The 19,963-nt window shown below is 37.5% G+C and overlaps 4 protein-coding genes across 4 annotated transcripts; 2 read left to right on the top strand and 2 right to left on the bottom strand.

Moving 5' to 3' along the window:
• Positions 1 to 1,770: 1,770 nt before the first annotated feature.
• On the top strand, positions 1,771 to 2,815 carry LOC140036771 (uncharacterized). Its single transcript, XM_072079390.1, has one exon. It carries the CDS (start codon positions 1,815 to 1,817, stop codon positions 2,529 to 2,531), a length of 717 nt encoding a protein of 238 aa, XP_071935491.1. The 5' UTR covers positions 1,771 to 1,814; the 3' UTR covers positions 2,532 to 2,815.
• A 1,126-nt stretch (positions 2,816 to 3,941) lies between these two features.
• LOC113729727 (uncharacterized) lies at positions 3,942 to 5,156 on the top strand. The gene has a single exon (XM_027253976.2). The coding sequence runs from the start codon at positions 4,398 to 4,400 to the stop codon at positions 4,944 to 4,946; it is 549 nt and encodes a 182-aa protein (XP_027109777.2). The 5' UTR covers positions 3,942 to 4,397; the 3' UTR covers positions 4,947 to 5,156.
• Positions 5,157 to 13,696: 8,540 nt separating this feature from the next.
• LOC113731338 (anaerobic nitrite reductase HBII) lies at positions 13,697 to 14,888 on the bottom strand. The gene is made up of 4 exons (XM_027256549.2): positions 14,626 to 14,888; positions 14,397 to 14,511; positions 14,134 to 14,250; positions 13,697 to 13,981 (listed from the first exon to the last, which is right to left on the bottom strand). Exons 1-4 carry the CDS (start codon positions 14,763 to 14,765, stop codon positions 13,850 to 13,852), a joined length of 504 nt encoding a protein of 167 aa, XP_027112350.2. The 5' UTR covers positions 14,766 to 14,888; the 3' UTR covers positions 13,697 to 13,849.
• A 1,020-nt stretch (positions 14,889 to 15,908) lies between these two features.
• On the bottom strand, positions 15,909 to 19,198 carry LOC113731337 (plastid division protein PDV2-like). The gene is made up of 2 exons (XM_027256548.2): positions 18,656 to 19,198; positions 15,909 to 16,842 (listed from the first exon to the last, which is right to left on the bottom strand). Exons 1-2 carry the CDS (start codon positions 18,905 to 18,907, stop codon positions 16,186 to 16,188), a joined length of 909 nt encoding a protein of 302 aa, XP_027112349.2. The 5' UTR covers positions 18,908 to 19,198; the 3' UTR covers positions 15,909 to 16,185.
• Positions 19,199 to 19,963: the final 765 nt, after the last annotated feature.

Here is a 19,963-nt window from a genome sequence, read left to right as displayed (position 1 = left end):
AACCTAGCGATGAGAGAAGAAGAACTGGCGAAGGGAACACAGAACCAGATTCATTTTGTGCTTTTATTCGATTGTGCAAGTACCAAGTTTCAAATTGGTAATGGATATCATCACCTTCACTTGTTTAAATATTCCAGATGTTTCTTTGTACCAAAAGAGACAAAAGAAAAAGCAGATGAAGAAAAGATAAAAAGAAACCCCCTGACATTATCTAGACAATAATTTTGTTTGATGCACATTTTTCCAACATCTAGTATTCGAGAACAAAGTGTGAGATACGCTACCATCCCTTATTTATGCCCCCCTAGTCCAACGGAAAGCAAAATATTTCACTCGCAATCTAGAATTTATTAAAACTTTTGAGTTTGAATTCTCAAGGAAGCAAGTAAAGAATTACTATTGATCCTCTTTACGGAGAAAAAAAAAAAGGGGGTTGCTTCAATAAACTGACACTTCCTTAACGTATTTGAGACTGAAGAAGAAAGCAAATGATTTAGTTTGGGGTTTATATTCCGTGTAAGCATAAATCCTTTGGACTCAGTCGCAAAGCTAAAGCAAACATCCGTACTGTTGCCAAGAATCAGTTATCCGTTTCCATATGAGCATAGTCTAAGGCCTTGATGGCCACACAAGCGTGACAAGTAGGATAACAAGAAATTGATGCCCAATTCAGGAAGATGCCAAAAGATGTAGCTTGCAATTAAGCTAAGTGGACATCCAAAAGTGAAATGTATTCCTTAAGCAAAATTACCTCAAGGAATCAGTTCCTGCATATCAGCTTTCACTCCAAGAAACAAAGTAATCTAATGCTCCTACGACACTTTAAAGCACATTCTTGGTGATGTCAATTGCGTCTGTAATTTCAAGGGTGCCAAGTTCTTATTCGCTCCTCCTATGCTCCTTGAGATATCACCGGAGCATCAAATAAGAATCTAAAAGTTATGTTCCTGCCCTAATTAATACAGTGATAAAAGCGCAACGGATCCTCTGTCCCATACCCTGTGCCACTCTCTGTTCCACTTTTTATTATTTTTATTTTATTTTATTTTTAGTGTAAGCGAGAGGACTCGAACCCGAGACCTCTTGCTTACCCTCCCTCCCCCGTACCACCCAACCCAATCCTTCCCCTCTGTTCCACTTTTTATTATATTGCTATTTCTCTTTCATAAATACATTAGAATTTGAATATCTAATAATCTTGTCGCTTTGACAAGTGAGGATTTCCTAAATATACATTAGAATTTGGTCAGTCAAGGTGTCTACTCAACTTTGAGACCCAAAAAAAAAAAAAAAAAAAAAGAAGAAAAACACATAAAGGGGTAAAAAAAAGGGGGATCTCATATTCTTTGATGCCAAATACAATAACTACTAGTATTTTTACTCAAATTATATAAGTTCTTCAGATATCTTTTGTGGGTTTTTTCCCATCAATATTCAAATCCACAGTTCAACAAATTGGGATACCATATAAAGTGAAAATTCCTATTCCCAAGTGGGGCATTAGCCAAAGTCCCTTATGTTTGTCCTCTTAATTCCCTTGACGTTAAGATTCTCGTCTTCTACACTCAATTATCACCATGATCGCCACCATCTCCACGCATAATTCCTCAGTTGCTTCATCCTCAAGCCACCGGTAACCTTAATTAGTTAAAAAAAAAAAACCCAAAACTTAGAAGTCCAATGGATCTAGATTTAATTAACTAAAGCCTAAAGTGCCAAGAATCACCTTTTTCTATATAAGTTTCAAACACCTAAGTTCTTTTGAGTTTCAACAAGTGCCTCTAGGAAAGGAAAAAAAAAAAAAAAAAGCTACAATGAGATACAACGAAATTCCTCACTTCAGCCACCCTCAACACAAGCTGAAATTCGAGTACACAGAAGTCCCATTCAAGTGCGACGGCTGCAAAGAAGTGGGCATCGGGTCACGCTACAAATGCAGCATCTGCGACTACGATCTTCACATGCACTGCGCTCTTCCCTCCTCCTCCATCACTCATCCCTTCTACACCAAATGCTCCTTCCAGTTCCTCCCTCGACCCCCCGGCAACATCCCCCGCTACTGCAACGCCTGCGAGAAGGACGTGACGGGCTTCGTCTACCACTGCAAGTCCTGCGGCTTCGATCTCCACCCCTGCTGCGCCAAGCTCCCCATGGTGCTTGACGACGGTGAAGTTAAGCTATACCTGTACAGGAAGGTTGGTGCCTCGTGCCACCGGTGCGGGAGGAAAGGGAGGAGCTGGAGCTACCGATCCACCTGCAAGAAGTATAATCTGCACGTTGCGTGCGTGAAGGAGATGCTGGTGGAAAGTTGGCATGAAATATATTTTGGGGCAAGAAATGGGACTAGGAAATTGGAGACTAGGATTCCCAGCCTGAGAGGTACATTGCAGAGTTACCACCGCAGAAGCAAAGGTAAGGTGCAGAAATGTTGCGAGATTGCTGGTTTGGCTTTGCAGTTTGTTATCTCGGCCGTTCTTGGGGATCCTACCACTCTGATTGCGGGGGTTGTTGGTTCACTTATATCAAAATAGGATGAAAACTTTAATTGTTACCGTTTGCATACTCAGTGAGTGAACTGCTGATATTGTCTGGTTTTACGTCAGATCGAAGGTCACGTCGTTCGATGAAGATCACAGGTATTCTTCTGATTAATATTGCCAAATTAATATCACCAGATTCAAGTTTAATAATAAGAGCAATATCATGCAGCTGTAACTTGATTTGCTGGTTCTTAATTTTCTAACGATCGTATTCTGTCGCTGTAATGAAGCTTAAGAATGAATGTGAATATTGGACTCCATGTTACCACCACAAACTTCCATTTCTCCGGTTTGATATCCTTGTTGATGATGCCAGTAGTGTTATTCCTCTTCCTCGTACCCCTTTCGATCTTCGACATCCGGTTACAATCTGGTCGATGGATTAAACGTTTTAGACCTTGGGATCAATAATGGATTATAATTCGCACTCCTCGAAGATTTTGAACCTCACAATAACTCATCTCAAAAAAAGAAAAAGACTCTAGCTAGTTATAGAATGAAAATGTGCCTTCCCAAGTTTTTTTTTTTTTTTTTTTTTCAAGATTAACACAATTGTCCCCATCCAAATGCTCTCGTCCAATATTCCTTGATTGCTTCACTAAGAATCTACAAAATTTGGAGGTTAAAGCATCGAAGGCATAACATCTTTTTGGGATCTTAATTTGCGAAATTGCAAAATTTACCTCGAGCGTGAAAATAATAATTTTATCAGCATCAAAAGGAAAAAAAAAAAAAAGGAAAAGAAAGGTCTGAAAAAATTGCAAGTTAGTCCAAAAACAACGAACAAGTCGGCCGCACCTGTCCCAATGATTTGTAACAAGAGTTCAATTGGCTGCAACTGTACGTGCATGTACGAGCATCACAATACTTAATTACTAAAGAGCCCCCAAGAAAAATTAGAATTCAAAACATCTACGTCATAGAATCTCAATTTTAGCTACGAGGCCTCAGAAAGTGTCAATTGTCTTCAATCAATTTTCTTTCACAATGCGCGCATCTCTTATTTCTTAAATCTTTTTGGCTGCACCTAAAATTGTCAAGCGATAATTGAAGTATAAAATAGAAGGAATTTAATACCCAGCACTTGATCTCGGCTGATCACACTAGAAGGCGTACAATTAATGCTTGAAATTTCAATCCATCTTATATTTTTATTCTAGTCCATTCTTGGCACTGATCGATGATCATCAGCGTAAGCAAACAGTTTCTCCCTGGATCGCTATATGAATCTAATTTTGTCTATAAAAGCAACTCGAATTCACACTCTAGATCTAATCTTTGCGCGAAAACTTTCACAAGCAGATGATTAGAAAACAAAAGAATAAAACCCAAAAAAAAAAAAAAAAACGCTCGAATTCAACGTCGGATCAGAATATATTCGTCAAAAATTTCCAGCTCTAAGTCAATTATAAAACTATTATTGAGCTGATATGTTGATAGTTGACCACAATTTAGCCCTGCTGAAAACGATCTGTCAAGAAACACGACGGACGCGAAAAACTAAGTGAAAGTTCAGACGTACAGGAAATACAAAGTAGATAACATCTTCTCCTCCTACCATTTCTCTATGAGATCGATGATTAAATTCTACCAGGTGTGAATTGTGAAATATATCTCGAGGCTCCAAGCAAAACGCGTGCCTAAGAATTCCTTCCTTCTCCAGGTTCGCTCTACAATCTTGAATAAATCAACGCCCATAAATCCACGACAACGAAAACATCTCATTCTCAAACATTCTCGCACAAACAAAAAAACGCACGTATGTATATACGTATTATATGCATTGAATCGTAACACCTACATAGCTTGCTATTGCATCGATCAATATACTACTTTGCCAGAGCACATACTTCGGAGATGGGAAATTGTACCTCATATGGGAGGACGGGGTCCATGAGGACGGCCAAACTGATTCTGCTAGATGGTAAACTCGAAGAATTCTCCTGTCCTATGAAGGTCTCGAATTTGCCAAAGAGAAATCCTGATTTCTTCATATGCAACGCTGACGAAATGGAATTTGATGGCCTAGTTTCAGCTGTAAACGGGGATGAGGAGCTGCAGCCGGGGCAGCTTTACTTTGAGCTGCCCTTGATATTTTTGACGCACCGGCTTCAAGCCGAGGATATGGCTTCTCTGGCTGTTAAAGCGAGCGTGGCTCTGAGTATGAGAAGCGAACAGCAAATGAACAAGTATTGTTATAGACCTAGAAGGGTTGCTGTTGAGGATCCGCTAGCGTTCTTCCATGAAGAAAATGTGAAGGTGAGGTCAACAACGACTCCCCAGGCTGATTACTGCGATTTGAGGTTGGTAAAGAGGAGAGGACCACCGGCTGTAGACGGAGCAGGCAAATCGAAAGTGAGCAAGTTTGCTGCAACGTTGAGTGTGATACTTGAAGCGGAAGAGTAATAAGGGCTCCCAGGACTCTGAAAAAACACTGGAGAGATAAGCTGGTTCCGGTTTTTGGTCTCTTGTTAATCTGTTATGCCCATTTTCTCTAGCAGCTGCTAGTTATCTTTTCGTGCTAGTCCTTTTTCTCAAAGCAGTTTTGAAGCTCTGTTCTTTGAAAAAGGTCAGGCTTCACGCACATCTTCATGAAAGCTAATCTTGTGAATTGCATATGGAATTTTGTATTTATACTTCAATTGCACTCCTGATTCGGGACCTGGACAACAGTTGCTGCTCTTAATGGTTGTCGTGACATCGGTGTAGACAAAATAAGATTAGAAACGTTCAAAAAATCCTAAACAATCTGTGAAACTCTTTTTAAGAATCACTAACAACACTGTACATGGAACATAAAATGCTCCAATTTAGTGTACCTTGAAAACACTTAAAATAGAATTCTAAAGTTTGAATATCATGAAAAAATATATATATATACCAAAGGAGCTCCTAAAAATTTTCTACTTTTTGTGTGCTATTATTTTAATTTCATCATGTTTGGGATTTTATGAATTTTATAGCAATATTTCAAATGTTGAGTATCTTTTCAGCTTCTTTGGTTTTGTCTCTCACGCTATTTCAAATTTCCTACCAAATAATTCTTTTTTTTTTTTGGCAATCTTTGCTTAGAATAAGCATTATTTTCTTATCAGATGGTGTTGAAAAAATTAGTCTAGGGCTTGTTTCGTATGTCTGAATAGATATTCAGAATAAATGCTGCAAATCAACCAATATAGATGGCAGTATCATAATGATTAATTGTAGTGCTTGTTCTTCCGATCCTCTTTTAATGGTTTAATTTAAAAGTGATTATACATGGGGATGTAATAGGTAAATGCAGAGAAATGCTAATCGGATCATTAGTTGGATTGTTTTAATAGTTAATTATGGATTAGATTGCAAGATCCTAGAAACAAATGCAATACTATAGTCTTCTGTTTGATCGTAACCCAATTCATAGAAATAAATGCCAAAAGTGTAATGCCACCAAAAAAAAAAAAAAGATTTTCTACCCAAACATATATAGTTTTTAACATTATACATTAATACCATAAAAATTTTGATGTCCTATACTTAATTTCATTTTTGACTGAAAATTAAAGAAAAAAAAAACGACTCTTTAGCGACTGCAAATCTTTAGCGACCTATTAGCATGTGGCATTTAACGAAATGCCCAGTATACACTCTAAGACCGTGCAATTGAAATTTATTTTGGGCCTAGTGGGCTCGTGCTATACTTGGACTTGGGACGGAACAGTACATTTCTTCGCTTGGTCTTATTTCGCGTTCAGATTGAGAACCAGTCATGCACGGATTCTTCCTTTTTTTTTGGTCTTTTTCATTAGCGGTGAATAATTCAAGATAAAATATCAATAATATTAGAAATATAATGTGCTCTAAACGTTCAACTATTATAAAATATTTTAAAAAGTTTGACACGTATGTTTATCATAATGTAATAATATTCATCAAATATCACAAAGCATATTGAGAAAATTGAAAAATATTCTTTGAGATGATTATTAAATGTTTACAATGATTATAAGCCTAGAGCTACATCTTTGTATTCAATTAAATATTATAGATGAAAAATAATCCATTAATTTCCCACAATATTAATATATTTTTTAATTATTTTTTATCTAGAACAAAAAAGTGTTACGATTTATTTTACAGAAAAATATTCCAAATTTGCCTCTAAAATTTTTTTTCCACTAGATTATGGCGAGGACTGTCCACTGAGCTGTTATGCATTAGCGTGGAGGACATTTTGGAATCTGGCGTAGCACTTTCATGTTGTATAGCAGTAGTGTTAAAATCGTACAAAGAAAATTAAAAATCTCGCTTGAATCAAAACACAATACAACTATAAAAATACTACTGAATCACAAGAATAAGCACAATTCAATTCAGAAAGTGGTTTCTTGATTCAAGCAAAGTTAAATGTGAAAAACTTTCTCACACATCCAGGGCCCAGGAAAACATAGGCTAAATAGGTTCTTCTGGTTTGAGATGGGATCCTCTTGTTAGGGCGGTTATTTATATTTAACCTTTGGTGAAAATTATCACCTATGAAACCCCAAAATCTTTATGGCGATTATTGAGAAATAATTAACACAAAATTGCCGAAGCGTACCTTGATTCATGTTGACAAACTGGTGCTTCAATCCCTAGAGATTTTGGAGTAGTCTTCCAGGTCAACACGTATTTACCGGTTCTTGAGAGAGTCCTTTAGTATCTCTCTACTATCTTTCCTGACGATAGGATATCAGGAAAGGGCTGAATATTGTGGTATTAGAAAATACGACAAAAAAGATACGTGTGACTTGGGGACCATAACCCTATTTATAAGTAACATTCTTGTTATCTTTTGAATCCCTATTTCAGCCCATCATAGGAATAGGAGCCCTTAAGTCTCTGTACATTAAAGACACACATCCTATTAGATACATTAAGTCCAAACTATATTTGATCACTTTAGTTGGGTTTAACCTTAATTGACAGTTTGCAATACATAATTGTTCACATATAAGTCCAATGTTGGATTAAGGATCCAACACCTCTATCCATTATATCTGTCCATTTTTTCTATCCGATGCAAAATTACGTTTCCACTTATTAATACTGTTGATGTGACACATAACATTGAATGCATACTTAGGGGATGTTTTGTAATTGGGTTTCAAATTCAATTTTAGCATGAACGGCCTACTTTTTAAATCAACATGACTGCACGTAACTATGATTTTGACAAATTCCAGGATTTCGTCCTCAAATGCTTGCCTAATCTCGTCTGAATCACGGCCTCTTCAAGAAACGGTTCTCTTTGTCAAGCAGCCACGGGAAACTTTCACATCATACGCGGTACACATCTTTATCTGTCATTTTGTTTTCTTCCTTTTTCTGTGAATAAAAATTTTCGCATCCTATTGCTACAACTTCCTAGTTCACATGATTTTCTTGACCCTTTGTTGGTCTTGGCAACTGGCCCGGCCCGTATTCCATTTCTAGTTTCTGATTTCTCTTGGAGTCTCAAGATCCAAACCCACCTGCCCGTCCCCATGATCCATGAACCACGGCCAGTTGTGAAACCGATTTGCAACTTTTCTTTCTTTCTATATCAAGGATTTCTGCTCGTCGAACATAGCAATAATTAATTTTTGACACGGTCATTTCCCGGTCAATTAGGAACTTTAAAGTGGCCAAAAAGGGAAAAGAGAAAGGGATGTTGCTTGTGCGGATGAAGCTAATCATACCATAAAAAAATCAATCCTGGTGCAGGTTCTCTGAATCTATATCAGTCCGGCCAGATTGGTTTAGTTGAGCTCCTGATTCACGAGACTTGGCCTGGAAAACATTCGATCCATGACGAAGGTGGATGCTCTTGTTGCAGACCATAGTGTATTGATTCGAATTAAGGCAACTAGGCAAGACGATTGAACAAAAATAATTAACTTGATCTAATCCGGGTATGTACTTTTCTTTCCAATTTATGATATTACTGCCCATAATTAATCCGAGAATATATCGTATCCGCTCTCCCAAAATCAATTTAGCGGTCAAATTATCTTAATTCACCAAGTTATGGCTTCAACGAAATACCTGTCGAAATCACCGGTATATCTGACTATATTGAATCTGGACAAAAAGTAGTAGTCAAAAGTAGAGTGATTGCTTCTGTCGGAGAAAAAAGAATGATACATGAAATGAAATGTGAAACGATCGCCGCACGTCCCCATAATGGCCCAAGCTTTTGTTTCTCAAAACTGTAGGCTGTAACTATGAATATTTCGTGCATGAACAATGAGACTCCCTTGAATCTGGAACTTGGGAGGCTGCTAGGAAGGAAAGATTATGGATCCGCGTCAGTCTTACGTCCCATAAAAGGGCAAATGAACTGCTAGTATTTATCTTCGAGAAATTGAATTTTATATGCTACATTCAGATAGAGAGTGACATGGGAACCCCAATTTTGACATGACCGGTATTATTGAGGAGAAGTCTTGCCAAGATCTTGAGCGTGTCTGGGCAGTAGATCATTATATATTTTTTTAAATGAAATATTGTATCATTTTTTTGATTTGATATATATGATATAAAAATGTACTGATAAATTTGATGAATAATCTACTACCGATCACCTTTTTATCTTCTCAATCACCTTTTTATCTCACATACGTCACATCACAAAAAGTGGTACCGTAATTATCTCAAATAAACTCCTATCCAAACAAAAAGTTAAAATTTGATTCACCACATTATGTCAAACCGAATAAAGAGAAGTCCAGTGCACAAGTCCGACAAATGGCATATCAGAAAGATTTGGATTGCAATTTTCTCTCTAAAAATTTTTTATATATATTTTTTAATATATTTTGAATTATTTTTTTTACCTTACATACATCAAATTACTGTAATATACTTTTTCTGCAAAACCCTCCAAAAAAAAATTGCAATTCAGATGGGCTACACTTGCCAAATACTACTAGTAAATATACATAAATTCGCTAGAGAATACTAGTTGCAGAACCATATCATGCCGTCATGGTGGCGACAGAGATGATTTCAGTAAATTCAAAATGATTTTTTTTTTTATATATAAATCTCAAATTTCGAGATCTCTTGCTACATACTTGTATCACAAACCATTTGCCGGTGGATGCTCTTTAACTTTACTACTCTAGTCATAGCTCAACTTGCCAGCTATTATCCATCCAAACATGAAATTTTTGGTTTATGGTGGTGAAATAGTGCAGTAACAAAATCGGTCCACCAATTGACTTTTTTTTTTGTCAGTAAAAATATATTTATATAATTTACTCTATCCTAATCTAGGGGGAGGGAGAGCCTGAAGACGCTGTGGTAGGAGCTAGTGGGTATACAGATCTAACTAGATCAAGAGAGTGTTATGGCATAATTCTTAAATTTTTTTTTCGCTGTAGATGGTATTTGAGCCCTCACCTACAACCCAACCTCTCTGGTGGCCACTGAGCCATTGGCCCAGTGGTTCGGTCCACCAATTGACTGACGAGATTTTAATAAGCAGACACGGAAAAAGTGATAGTAGGATCGAGCATCGACGGCCCCTCCCTGCACCAGCGTCAAACCTCGTGCAAATGCCACTACATACAAACTGGAGGATTGGATCGCTTAACCAACTCGTCAATCAAACAAACCCCAAACCTTTGAAAACAAAAAATGCTGGGGATGTTGTACTACTACTAGTCTTCTGTAGTTGTTGTTGCGTAATGATACTAGCAAACCGTTTTTTAGGCTCTTCACAAATTTTTTGAATTTTTTTTAGGCCAAATGATATATATATATATATATATATATATATATATATATATATATATATATTGGAGGCAAGATAGCACATAATAGGCGAATGCCAGAAGCTTTTTTTTTTTTAGGTGTCTAAATATGACTGGCATCATCCTTCGCCTAGCATCTGTTTTAATTGCATGTTCATTTTTTCCCCCACAAAGTGCCACACTAATTTTTTTTAAAATAAACTATTCCAAAAATGCACTTTTTAAAGTTAGTTTTATTCAACCTTGGGGGACTTCTCTATAAATTTGCGACCAGAACCTCAGAAAATTGCATCGCCCCATCATTTTTCGATCGCTCCCTCCCTCTCTCTCTCTCTCTCTCTCTCTCTCTCTCTCTCTAAAATTCCATTCTGAAAGGAATTTGACACATCCCTCAAAACCATATACTATGTGATCATGGGACTGTGTGTTTCTTCTCGCATCACAAGACAAGGCGGAATACAGGTGAATTTGCCCACAGCAGCTCAGGTAATTCACTGGAATGGGAGGCTGCAAGAACTTTGGCAGCCCACAATAGCAGCGGAAATCCTATCCCACAACCCCAATTTCTTCCTTTCGAGCTCGGAAACCATGCATGTCAATGCAGTCCCTGGCCCAGTGGCTAAAGATGAGCAATTGCAACCGGGCCAACTTTACTTCCTCCTGCCAGTTCCAATGCTTCGACTACCTCTCTCTCTACAAGATCTCTGTGTACTAGCCGTCAAGGCCAGCAAAGCGCTCAGCGATCCGGACATGGGCGCGCTACATTGCAAACATCGGTAATTTTACAGGATGAAAACAGCGCAGCAATCGGATTTTTCGCCGCGACTATGGAACAGGGTCCTGTCAGAAGTTGCCAACAGAGCTATGATGGTGCAGTTGGAATGGTTTCTCGAGTCACATTCTATAGAAATTGTAAGGAACAGAGGAGTTGCTTTTCATGAATTAAAAAGGCTGTTAACTGCATCAGCAAAAGAGATTCTTTCTTTCTTGACCTTTTTTATTATATCTATTGTACTACTTGCGAATTACTAATTAACTGAAAAGTTCTCAACCAATTACTAGTAAGTAGTTTTTCATGGAAAGTCCTGACCGTAAGAGAAGTAGTAGCAGACTGCATCTGTCTGTTTAACCAGAAGGTAAAAGCGTCGCATCACATGGCGGCGTATTATCGTTCTTGATCTAAAATGCTCAGAGAACTCTCCCCCAATCCGATGACATGCCTATTCTTTTTCCCATTCATTCCCTTTCAGTTTCAGGATCAGTCGTGGGCAGGATAGCCCATTCATTTGCTTATTGGGATTGGACTTGGTTCCGTGCTAGGAACAGAGCAAGCTAGGAAGAATCTAAACTACAGTGAGTTGACTCGGACGAGTGGTGATCATGGTTCGAAGTCACGGTTGCGATCGTGACCTGAATCATTCCACATCGATCTTGATATATCGGTCGAGTTCTCGACGAGATACAAATTTTTAAAATATTTAATATTCTAAAAATTATAATAATTATAATAATAAAAAATTAACAAAAATAATAAAAATTCAAGTTGACTCGAGATGACTAGAAGTAACTCAATCGTTTCTATCCGTTTTGAAGACGTCTCGACCGAATTCTCGAAGATCCATTATCTCAAAATCATTTCATTCCGATATCGGAACGGAAAGCCCCGTTACGGTGGCAACTCGACCGAATTCCTGACAATCTATTATCTCGGAATCATCTCATCTCAGTATTTAAACGAAAAGCTCCTTTGTCTCGATCTCGGCCGAGTCTTTGAACCATGGACTGTTGATTATTTGTTGTCAAGTGCTGATTACGCAATGATCAGTTTAATTAAAAATCCACAAAGGATTTCCTCTAACTCTAAGCATACTAAACCCCATTAAATTATTAACAACTTTGATTAAGCTGCTTGTTTCCTGGAGGCTGGCGTTTGCTCTTTTACGATGCCTGACCTGCATACGTCGTTCATTCTTTAATACTAGGGATAATTTCACAAACCTCCCCTGAGGTTTTTTACAATTTCACTTGGCTCTCTTCAGATTTAAAAAATTACTCTAACCTCCCTTGGTGTGATAATATGACTATAATGCCCTTCACTTAACAGATAATTCACAATATGATGTAAAGGTTAAATAAATCCAAGAAAAAGAAAAAAGAAACCCTATCTTTTCTATGCTCCACCAACAGCCATTTTTTCTTTCTTTCTTTCTCTCACTCTTTTAAATAACGATTCTTTTTTCCTTTCTTTTATTGTTTCTTTGCCTTTCCTTTCCTCTTACTTTTTCTCTATATCCACATCTCTGTTTATCTTAATGATGACTTATCATAGCATAACTATCTCTGTTTACTTGATGAATATGGCACTATTTTACTTGCAGGAGCAGATTTCATTGTCAACTAAAGAAAAATGAATATGTTTGTAGTGATGATAAAGATATAAATAATGCAATTGATAATTAAGAAGCATGGAAGATAAGGGATTAATGGAAAAATTGTTGGGTTGATTATTATCTTGAAAACTTGTATAGGATGTTAATAAATGCATTTGATTTTCTTTACTTGATTAATATTGTTGGTTCTAGTTTTGTTATGTATGGCTTTACTCTGTTTTACAATGTTAATAAATATTTCTGTGGAGGTCGGAATATTATTCTACTGGTGTTGATAGGTTAGATTATTATTTGTTTTGCGACAGTGCTAGGTATTGAATTGAAGTTTAGAGTGTGAGTTTAGTTGTTGGTTATCAAGAGAGAATTTATTTTTCAAAAACATTTTAGCTGGGATGATATTACAAGACAGATGTTGGGATTTTTGGAGCTGCTAAAATTCTTGAACTATTCAAACTATTTGTTTAATAGGTTTGTCGCATGTTTGGAAATAATTAGATTTGGCATTGGAGTTTAAAGTGTTTGCTTGGTGGTGGTGTTGTTGCAAATTTGGAAGAAAGTGTTGAGAAAACTAGTTTTCTTTTGTTTTTTATAGAACAAGGGTAATTTAGGGTATTTGAGGAAAAATCTAGGTTGATGGACCTATTTTGTTACCTAAATAGTAAAAGCAAAGGAACTAGGTATGATTTCTAAAAATTGAGGGGAGCTCTCTGTCTGTAATTGTCAGATACTTCAGGGGAGGTTTGTGAAATTATCCCTTAATACTACTAGTAGGTAATTGCAACGCTCGTTTCCTGATGAAAGATAGAATTAGGTCCCCTTAACATTTTTACTTACGGGTGAGAAACACGATATGATGACCTTATAATCGCACTCTGTAACCTAAGAAACTTACCTCACAATTAGTAAGATGGATTATTTATCATATCCTTGTGCCGGGCAGCATATTTTAATTGACTGGACCGAACATTTTAATAAAACAAGCCTTACAATCTTGAAGTGTGTCCAAGTATCATGTGCAATGTCTTCAAGCTCCGTTCTATGAAACAGCTTCAAATTGTACAATCTATTTATGGTTTATTGAAACATGACAATTCAATCTGACAAGAGCAACAGAAAACTTCGGATAGAAATATTGGGAGCGCACCCCCAATGGTTTTGATGTTTAGGGCTTCATTTCGGTCTTGATGGCAGCGACCAATTGTTCAAAGGCCTCACCCCATGCATTTTTCATCTCTGTGGACCACATTTCTGGAACTGCTTCTTTGATTGTCTCCAACAGTGCAAATTTGGTCACCTGTGGTTGCAAACATCCAAGCATTTAATTAGATAAATATCCATTTCATCTTTAACAGGGACAGTAGAACAGTCGGGCTACCCTGTAACCTAAAGATATGTACCGCAGAGCATTCATTCCAATTACTGATGATGATGATGATGAAATTATACCTCAAAATGTTCATCCACGACTCCGTATTTGAAATGCGTGGCACCCAATTTCTTGAGACTTGATTCCCGCACCACAACTTTCCCAGCTTTCCGGAGTTGAACCGCAGCTTCACACGTCTGCAACAGAGATCACATCAGAGCTAAAAGGCAAAGTAAAATAGGTCCCAGTATCTGGTTGCAACTTGTGAGACATCTTCATAGTTTGTTTATCGGATTTTCTTGCTGCCAGAGTACGAACGTGAAAAAATTAAACAATTACTGACCATGACGAAGACAGTCTTGGCATGGGTCTTGAGCTTGGGGTTCTGTTCCAATGGAGCGTTCGGTTCTTTAAGAAATGAGAACAATTTCTTAGCGGACGGTGCAATCTCAAATATCCTGATAATCAGAAGGAAAAGAAATACGACACCAACCGCTTATTTTTAATTCTGAACGGAGCAAAAGGCCATTCAAGAACACAGGACAAATGCAAAACAGAGAACACCGACTTACTTGAGAAAGAATTTGAGACTCCATTCTCCCGAGTTCTTCTTCATGGAGTTCCATGACTTCACCACCAGGGCTTCCTGCTCTTCCGTAAACACTCTTCCTGCCGAAGACCCACAATTTTCCCCTCCTCCTTGAAGACTCATTTTGTTTCTGGTTTAGGAAATGGTTCAGAGAATAACGTCAGTCTAGTATTGGATAGTACTAAAATACTACTATATGTTATGCTGCTGTAGGATGGATGCAGAAGATTTTATGCGTATATATAGTTGTCGTTTGAATCTCACGGAGACCATTGGTGGGGGCGAATGGCCATCTTCAGAGGCGGCTCAATCCTGCCCGTACTACCAAACAACTCGAACAGCACATTGTTTTTTGGTGGCAACTGAACATTGTTTTGAATTTGATGGTGGTCTGGTCTCCCACTCCTCCTCACCTTGACTTCTGCTGCGGTGAGAGCTGACGCAAATACACATTGACGGCGGAATGGTTCAAGTAATCTACTGCTCCCTCCCTCTTTTTATAACTGACGTTTAAGGTTTTACACACCAATTAAGAAAAGTTTTTCATTGCTTAAATTTGTACACTACTTTCCTTTTATATCCTCATTAATTATCTAATTCACCCATGTTTTCTCTCACTAGAGTATTAAATGGTGCAGTTTTACTAGGCCAAAAGCAATGCAAACTAACTCCCACCAAACTAGGAGTAGTAATTAAGAACCCTGTATTGGAAAAGAGAGATAAAATGATAAAATTGTAAAAAAATAATTAATACTGTATGGAGATAATAAACCTCCCCTCATACCTTAGTTAAGAAACACACACACACCGGATATAAACTAAACCCACGACCCAACCCAAAAGGCATATGCTGACTTATTGGTTGAGCCGATGAGCTTATATCCAACACACACACCTCTCTCTATCGATGTGGGAGGGAGAACAACGGAGGGAAAGGAGACGGGGAACGCAGCAAGACACCAGACACTTCTTATTTTCTTGCGTTTCGTTCGTCTTATTCATTATTTAATATATTCCCCAACATACCATTGGTGATGCACTTATAAAGAAATCAAGAAAGCCAGAGACAAAAGATTTATATTACAGAAAAAAAAAAGGAAGAAATGTTACTTGCCCCCTTATTTTTGTTAATCATACTCCTACTATTATTTTAATCACATAATTTTCATTTATTAGACTATATGATAAAACAAATAATTGAAGTACAAATAACAAAAAAATGGAGTGCAAATAACATTTTTCAAAAAAAAATAAAATATTAGAGACTATGATGAATCTACCACATCAATAATACTCTCACCAAGAAAAATTTTGTTTGCTTTTTTGGCTTCCGAAGACTCTGCAATCTGCAGCTCCAAAAATGAAAAGCTAACTAGCACTGTTAACCCTCAAATATAGATAATTCTACCCTAAACTTCCTTGCAACCAGCTAGAAAGGCTTTATTCGACTATCACCCCGAAAAAAACAAAAAGATTCACTGAAAGATATAAGGGAAACAACGTCAGAAGATCAGAGATATACATAACCACCCAAAACATCATCTCATCCACACCCGTAATTGACATCTGGGGTGGCTACCCCAGATTCAAATGGAATTTCAACTCGTTCTTTTACAAGGCAGCGTGTTTCACCATTTTCAAGGACCGGTACTTTACCAGGCGGACATTCAACAGTTATTCCACCATCACCAGATTGATGTTGCTGAAAGAGGTGAAGCAACTTGAACTGTTTATCACTTTTCCTTAACCGAGGCTCATAGCCAGCCAAACTGAGAACAGAGAATACCCCAACGATAGTTAACGCTGACTTTGCTACTGCACCCATGAAACCTTTTACCCTGGACAATGGTCTTCCAGGTTCAGGCTGGAGTTGGTCTGTGTCTGATTCAAGGAATCCTTTTGCAGGTGCATTCTTAGTTTCACCACTTACAACCCCATTTTGGGTTTTCTTACGTGCACTAGGAAATTGTGATAAATAGTCATTATCAGACATCACAGAATGCAAAGGCCGGCTTGGATATGGTGGGAGGAGAAGGTCATTGTTATCTTCTACGGCTTCACCAGCAAAAGCAATTGCCTCACGAATGACTTCCAATTCTTCCCCTCTGTAGTCCTTCAACTTCTCAAGCAATTTTCTTTGACTGTATCTAATTTCCGCTAAGGCTGCTTCTTTCTCGTACAATTGCTGCTGTTGTAAAGCCTGGCCATAAAAGTTTTGCATATAGAAAGTGAGTTTCTAGACCTTTACAAGAGAAACGGATGAATTGGGCAAAGCCTCAATTTACTTTCTTCTAGATCTTTATGGTGATATACGGAGAAAACTTTATCCAGTCATCCGACTACGACAAATAAGACAACAAAATCTACACCACAAATAGATAACACAATTCAAATATCAAGAAATGGAGAAAAGAAACTGGAACTCCAAAGCAACTGTTTGCCAATTGTTCACAAATCAAATAATAACAGTACCCAAGTACAGACATGCCTCGTAGACATAAAAGGTGCCACTAAGTAATCATTCCATACCAAGGTTATGGAGCTGTGGTGTTACTAAACAAAAATCGAGATATCATCAGAAGTAATAGGAGAAAAAGCCACTACTCCCATTTATCGAACATAAGACTTCTCTCGGTCTTACTAAGCTACTAGAGATTTGTTAGATAAACAATGAAGGAGACTAACCAAATCTGATTTATCATTTGAACATGAAATCAGTGCTCTCATACATCATGACAATTACAATCCAGTTTAAATGCTGCAGAAAGGTCTGCAGAAGAAGCAGGTGCAGCAGGAAATTCTCTTTTATTATCACCCATAGACGAACAATCACCATCTTTCAAGTCACCAAATACGATAGACCCTGAATGTATGGTAGCAGCTCACATGGAACCCTTTCCAGATTGCATTCCAGCCCCATACATTAACAAATGTCTCAAGTGTAATGTATTTCAACTTTGTGCTATTATACAAACCCAACTATTGAATCTACAGATGACGGGTGGTATACCAATATTTGATTCCAAAGAGCACCAAAATCTTTATGAGAGAACATAAAATTAGGAGTTCTCAATTTTCCTTCTATTAAAATCTAAAATTCTCACATTTGATACAAATGTCTTGGATAAATACTGAACTCTAAGGAATTAATTTACCAATCAAGTTGAAACCAAGCACTATCACTCAATTACCTCCACCAGAATAGTAGTTATGTACCTAGAAAGAACCACTTCCACACCAAAAAGGACGTCCTGATTCTTTATCAGATCAATGAAACTCTTGGAAAGAGCTTAAAACTAAGAGCAAAGGATGGATGCTAGAGATCATTTTCAACCAAATCAGGCAAAACACGAGACATCCAAACTTGTTTCAACAATTTTCATTTTCCAGTAACCGCGATAAAATAACAAGATGGGGGGAAAACACAAAACTACTCATTTAGCTTATGTTTGCTTGAACTAAGTCATAGCCCCAAAATAGGAATTTTGCTCAGTGCACGGAATTAAGGACTGTGCATGATGAAAGAGTGCAGGAAAAGCAGGACTGAGACAATCGAGAGATAATATGTACCCTAAACTCCAGGCAATTCCAACCATATTCAGCAGGTTTCTCCAAACAATTTGACTTTCAATAGCCTATTTCTCGCAAAGATATCATCTTCAGCACAAAACCAGGCCCAAGACTCTGCTTCAGACCGGAACAAAAGACCTCTCCAACAGCCACAAAGAAAGAGATGAACCAACATAAACACTCAGTCATTCAAGACCATTATTGACTAACTTAAACCCTAGACTGATAACACTGTAAACTTAAATGATTTTACTCAAGAATCTAACGGAAAACCTTGGGACATTCAAGTAAATTTTGAAATTTGAGATCTGATTCCACATATATTATCTATAAATAGAGGGCACACAAGAAAATCCCTAAAATTTCAAGAAAATACAACATTGTAGAGACTGTGTGCGCGAAACTTTAAAAGAAAATGAGGGGGAAGAGAGGAGAGGAGAGACCTGCAAAGAAGAAAGCTGGGCCTCAAGTGATTCAAGGGCTTCCCTAATATTCAGAAGACTCTCTGCTGCTTCTTCATCGTCATCTTCTTCTGCTTCCTGTTCTTGAGCATCAAGGCCTACTTTAGAGTCTTTACTTAGGCTTTCTCCATCTTCCTTCTTGCCACTGGTCGCTGCTTTATGGACACAATTAGTAATTTTACCCCTCAGTTCAGCAACTCTGACCAAAACCAGCCCAATTCTATCTTCATCCATAACCCCCTTTAGTCTGTGAATCACTCCTCAAAAGCTGCAGGTTTACTTTCCTACGTCTTTCTCAAAGTACTTCCCAATCCTAGGGGTAGAGGGGGATTGGGTTCGAAAGTTGAAATGAAAGAGAGGAAAAAATATGGAGAGAGAAGGAAAGATTCAGGAGAGCCAAGAAGCGCCAAAGGTGGCAATTTTGGGGTATGAAAAGTAAAACAAACACAAGTGATTGTGGTGCTTTAGGAGTCTCCTCGAGCAGATTATTTCAGTATTTATTTTGCTACAAATCTACTATCTTTTTTTTTTGGGTTTTTTCTTGCAAGCAATATATGCCAAAATGGAACCTCACCCTGGAAATTCATACAATTATACGACAAAATTTGATCTGTGTATGCTGTTTTTCTGGTTTTCCTTAAATGTGAGCAACAAATTAGTAGCTGCCAGCAATTATAAGAGTTCTGAACCAGGAAATTTATTTTTGTATGGTCCAGTTTGAATTTGGACTACAGGTGGCCTCTTCTGCCTACCTTTTGTTTCTCGAGTTTTGTCTCTTCTTCTACTGTTGCCATTTTCGTTTCGGTTCACATTTCTTTACCTTTTCGTGGGAGGATACGTTGTCCGACTTCCAACTGTTTTCTTCCCTTTTCTTTCTTGGAACAAAATATGCAGCGTCAGTGATTTGGATACAACCACAATACTGAGATTAATTCTGCATTATAGCAATAGTAAACCAACTTCTGAATGCAAAATTGCAAAAGTTATTATTATGGGGAAGTTGTGACCATTATAGCCTCAAGAGTTTGGAAAATAATAATACCAAAACAACATCTTGGAAGCATTAGAAAATTAAAATCCATCATGATGTAGTAGAACTGAACCATTATGGCAAGGAAAGATTCGATAAAGTTCCGCTGCAGGGAAAGTGTCATTTCGAAGAAAGAACTTGGAAAGCATGTAAAGGAAATACACCAAATTCTTTTTTTTCTTTTCTTTTTGGCAAATATACCAAATCCAAATGGTGCGATTGTAATTTGTAATTCACAAGGTGTGTTCTACGTACGTCAT

This window comes from Coffea arabica, chromosome 2e, assembly GCF_036785885.1.
Source record: "Coffea arabica cultivar ET-39 chromosome 2e, Coffea Arabica ET-39 HiFi, whole genome shotgun sequence".
NCBI lineage: Eukaryota > Viridiplantae > Streptophyta > Magnoliopsida > Gentianales > Rubiaceae > Coffea > Coffea arabica.
The sequence above is the reverse complement of the archived record's forward strand: the minus strand, read 5'-3'. Positions and strand labels throughout refer to the sequence as shown.

Excerpts from the sequence above, each read along its gene's own strand:
- LOC140036771 (XM_072079390.1), top strand. The coding sequence starts at position 1,815 with ATGAGATACAACGAAATTCCTCACTTCAGCCACCCTCAACACAAGCTG.
- LOC113729727 (XM_027253976.2), top strand. The coding sequence starts at position 4,398 with ATGGGAAATTGTACCTCATATGGGAGGACGGGGTCCATGAGGACGGCC.
- LOC113731338 (XM_027256549.2), bottom strand. The coding sequence starts at position 14,765 with ATGAGTCTTCAAGGAGGAGGGGAAAATTGTGGGTCTTCGGCAGGAAGA. Across the intron at positions 14,251-14,396 it reads CCAAGACTGTCTTCGTCATG|ACGTGTGAAGCTGCGGTTCA; the intron begins GTCAGTAATTGT and ends TCTCTGTTGCAG. Across the intron at positions 13,982-14,133 it reads TCGTGGATGAACATTTTGAG|GTGACCAAATTTGCACTGTT; the intron begins GTATAATTTCAT and ends TTGCAACCACAG.
- LOC113731337 (XM_027256548.2), bottom strand. The coding sequence starts at position 18,907 with ATGGATGAAGATAGAATTGGGCTGGTTTTGGTCAGAGTTGCTGAACTG. Across the intron at positions 16,843-18,655 it reads CCCAGCTTTCTTCTTTGCAG|GCTTTACAACAGCAGCAATT; the intron begins GTCTCTCCTCTC and ends TTTTATGGCCAG.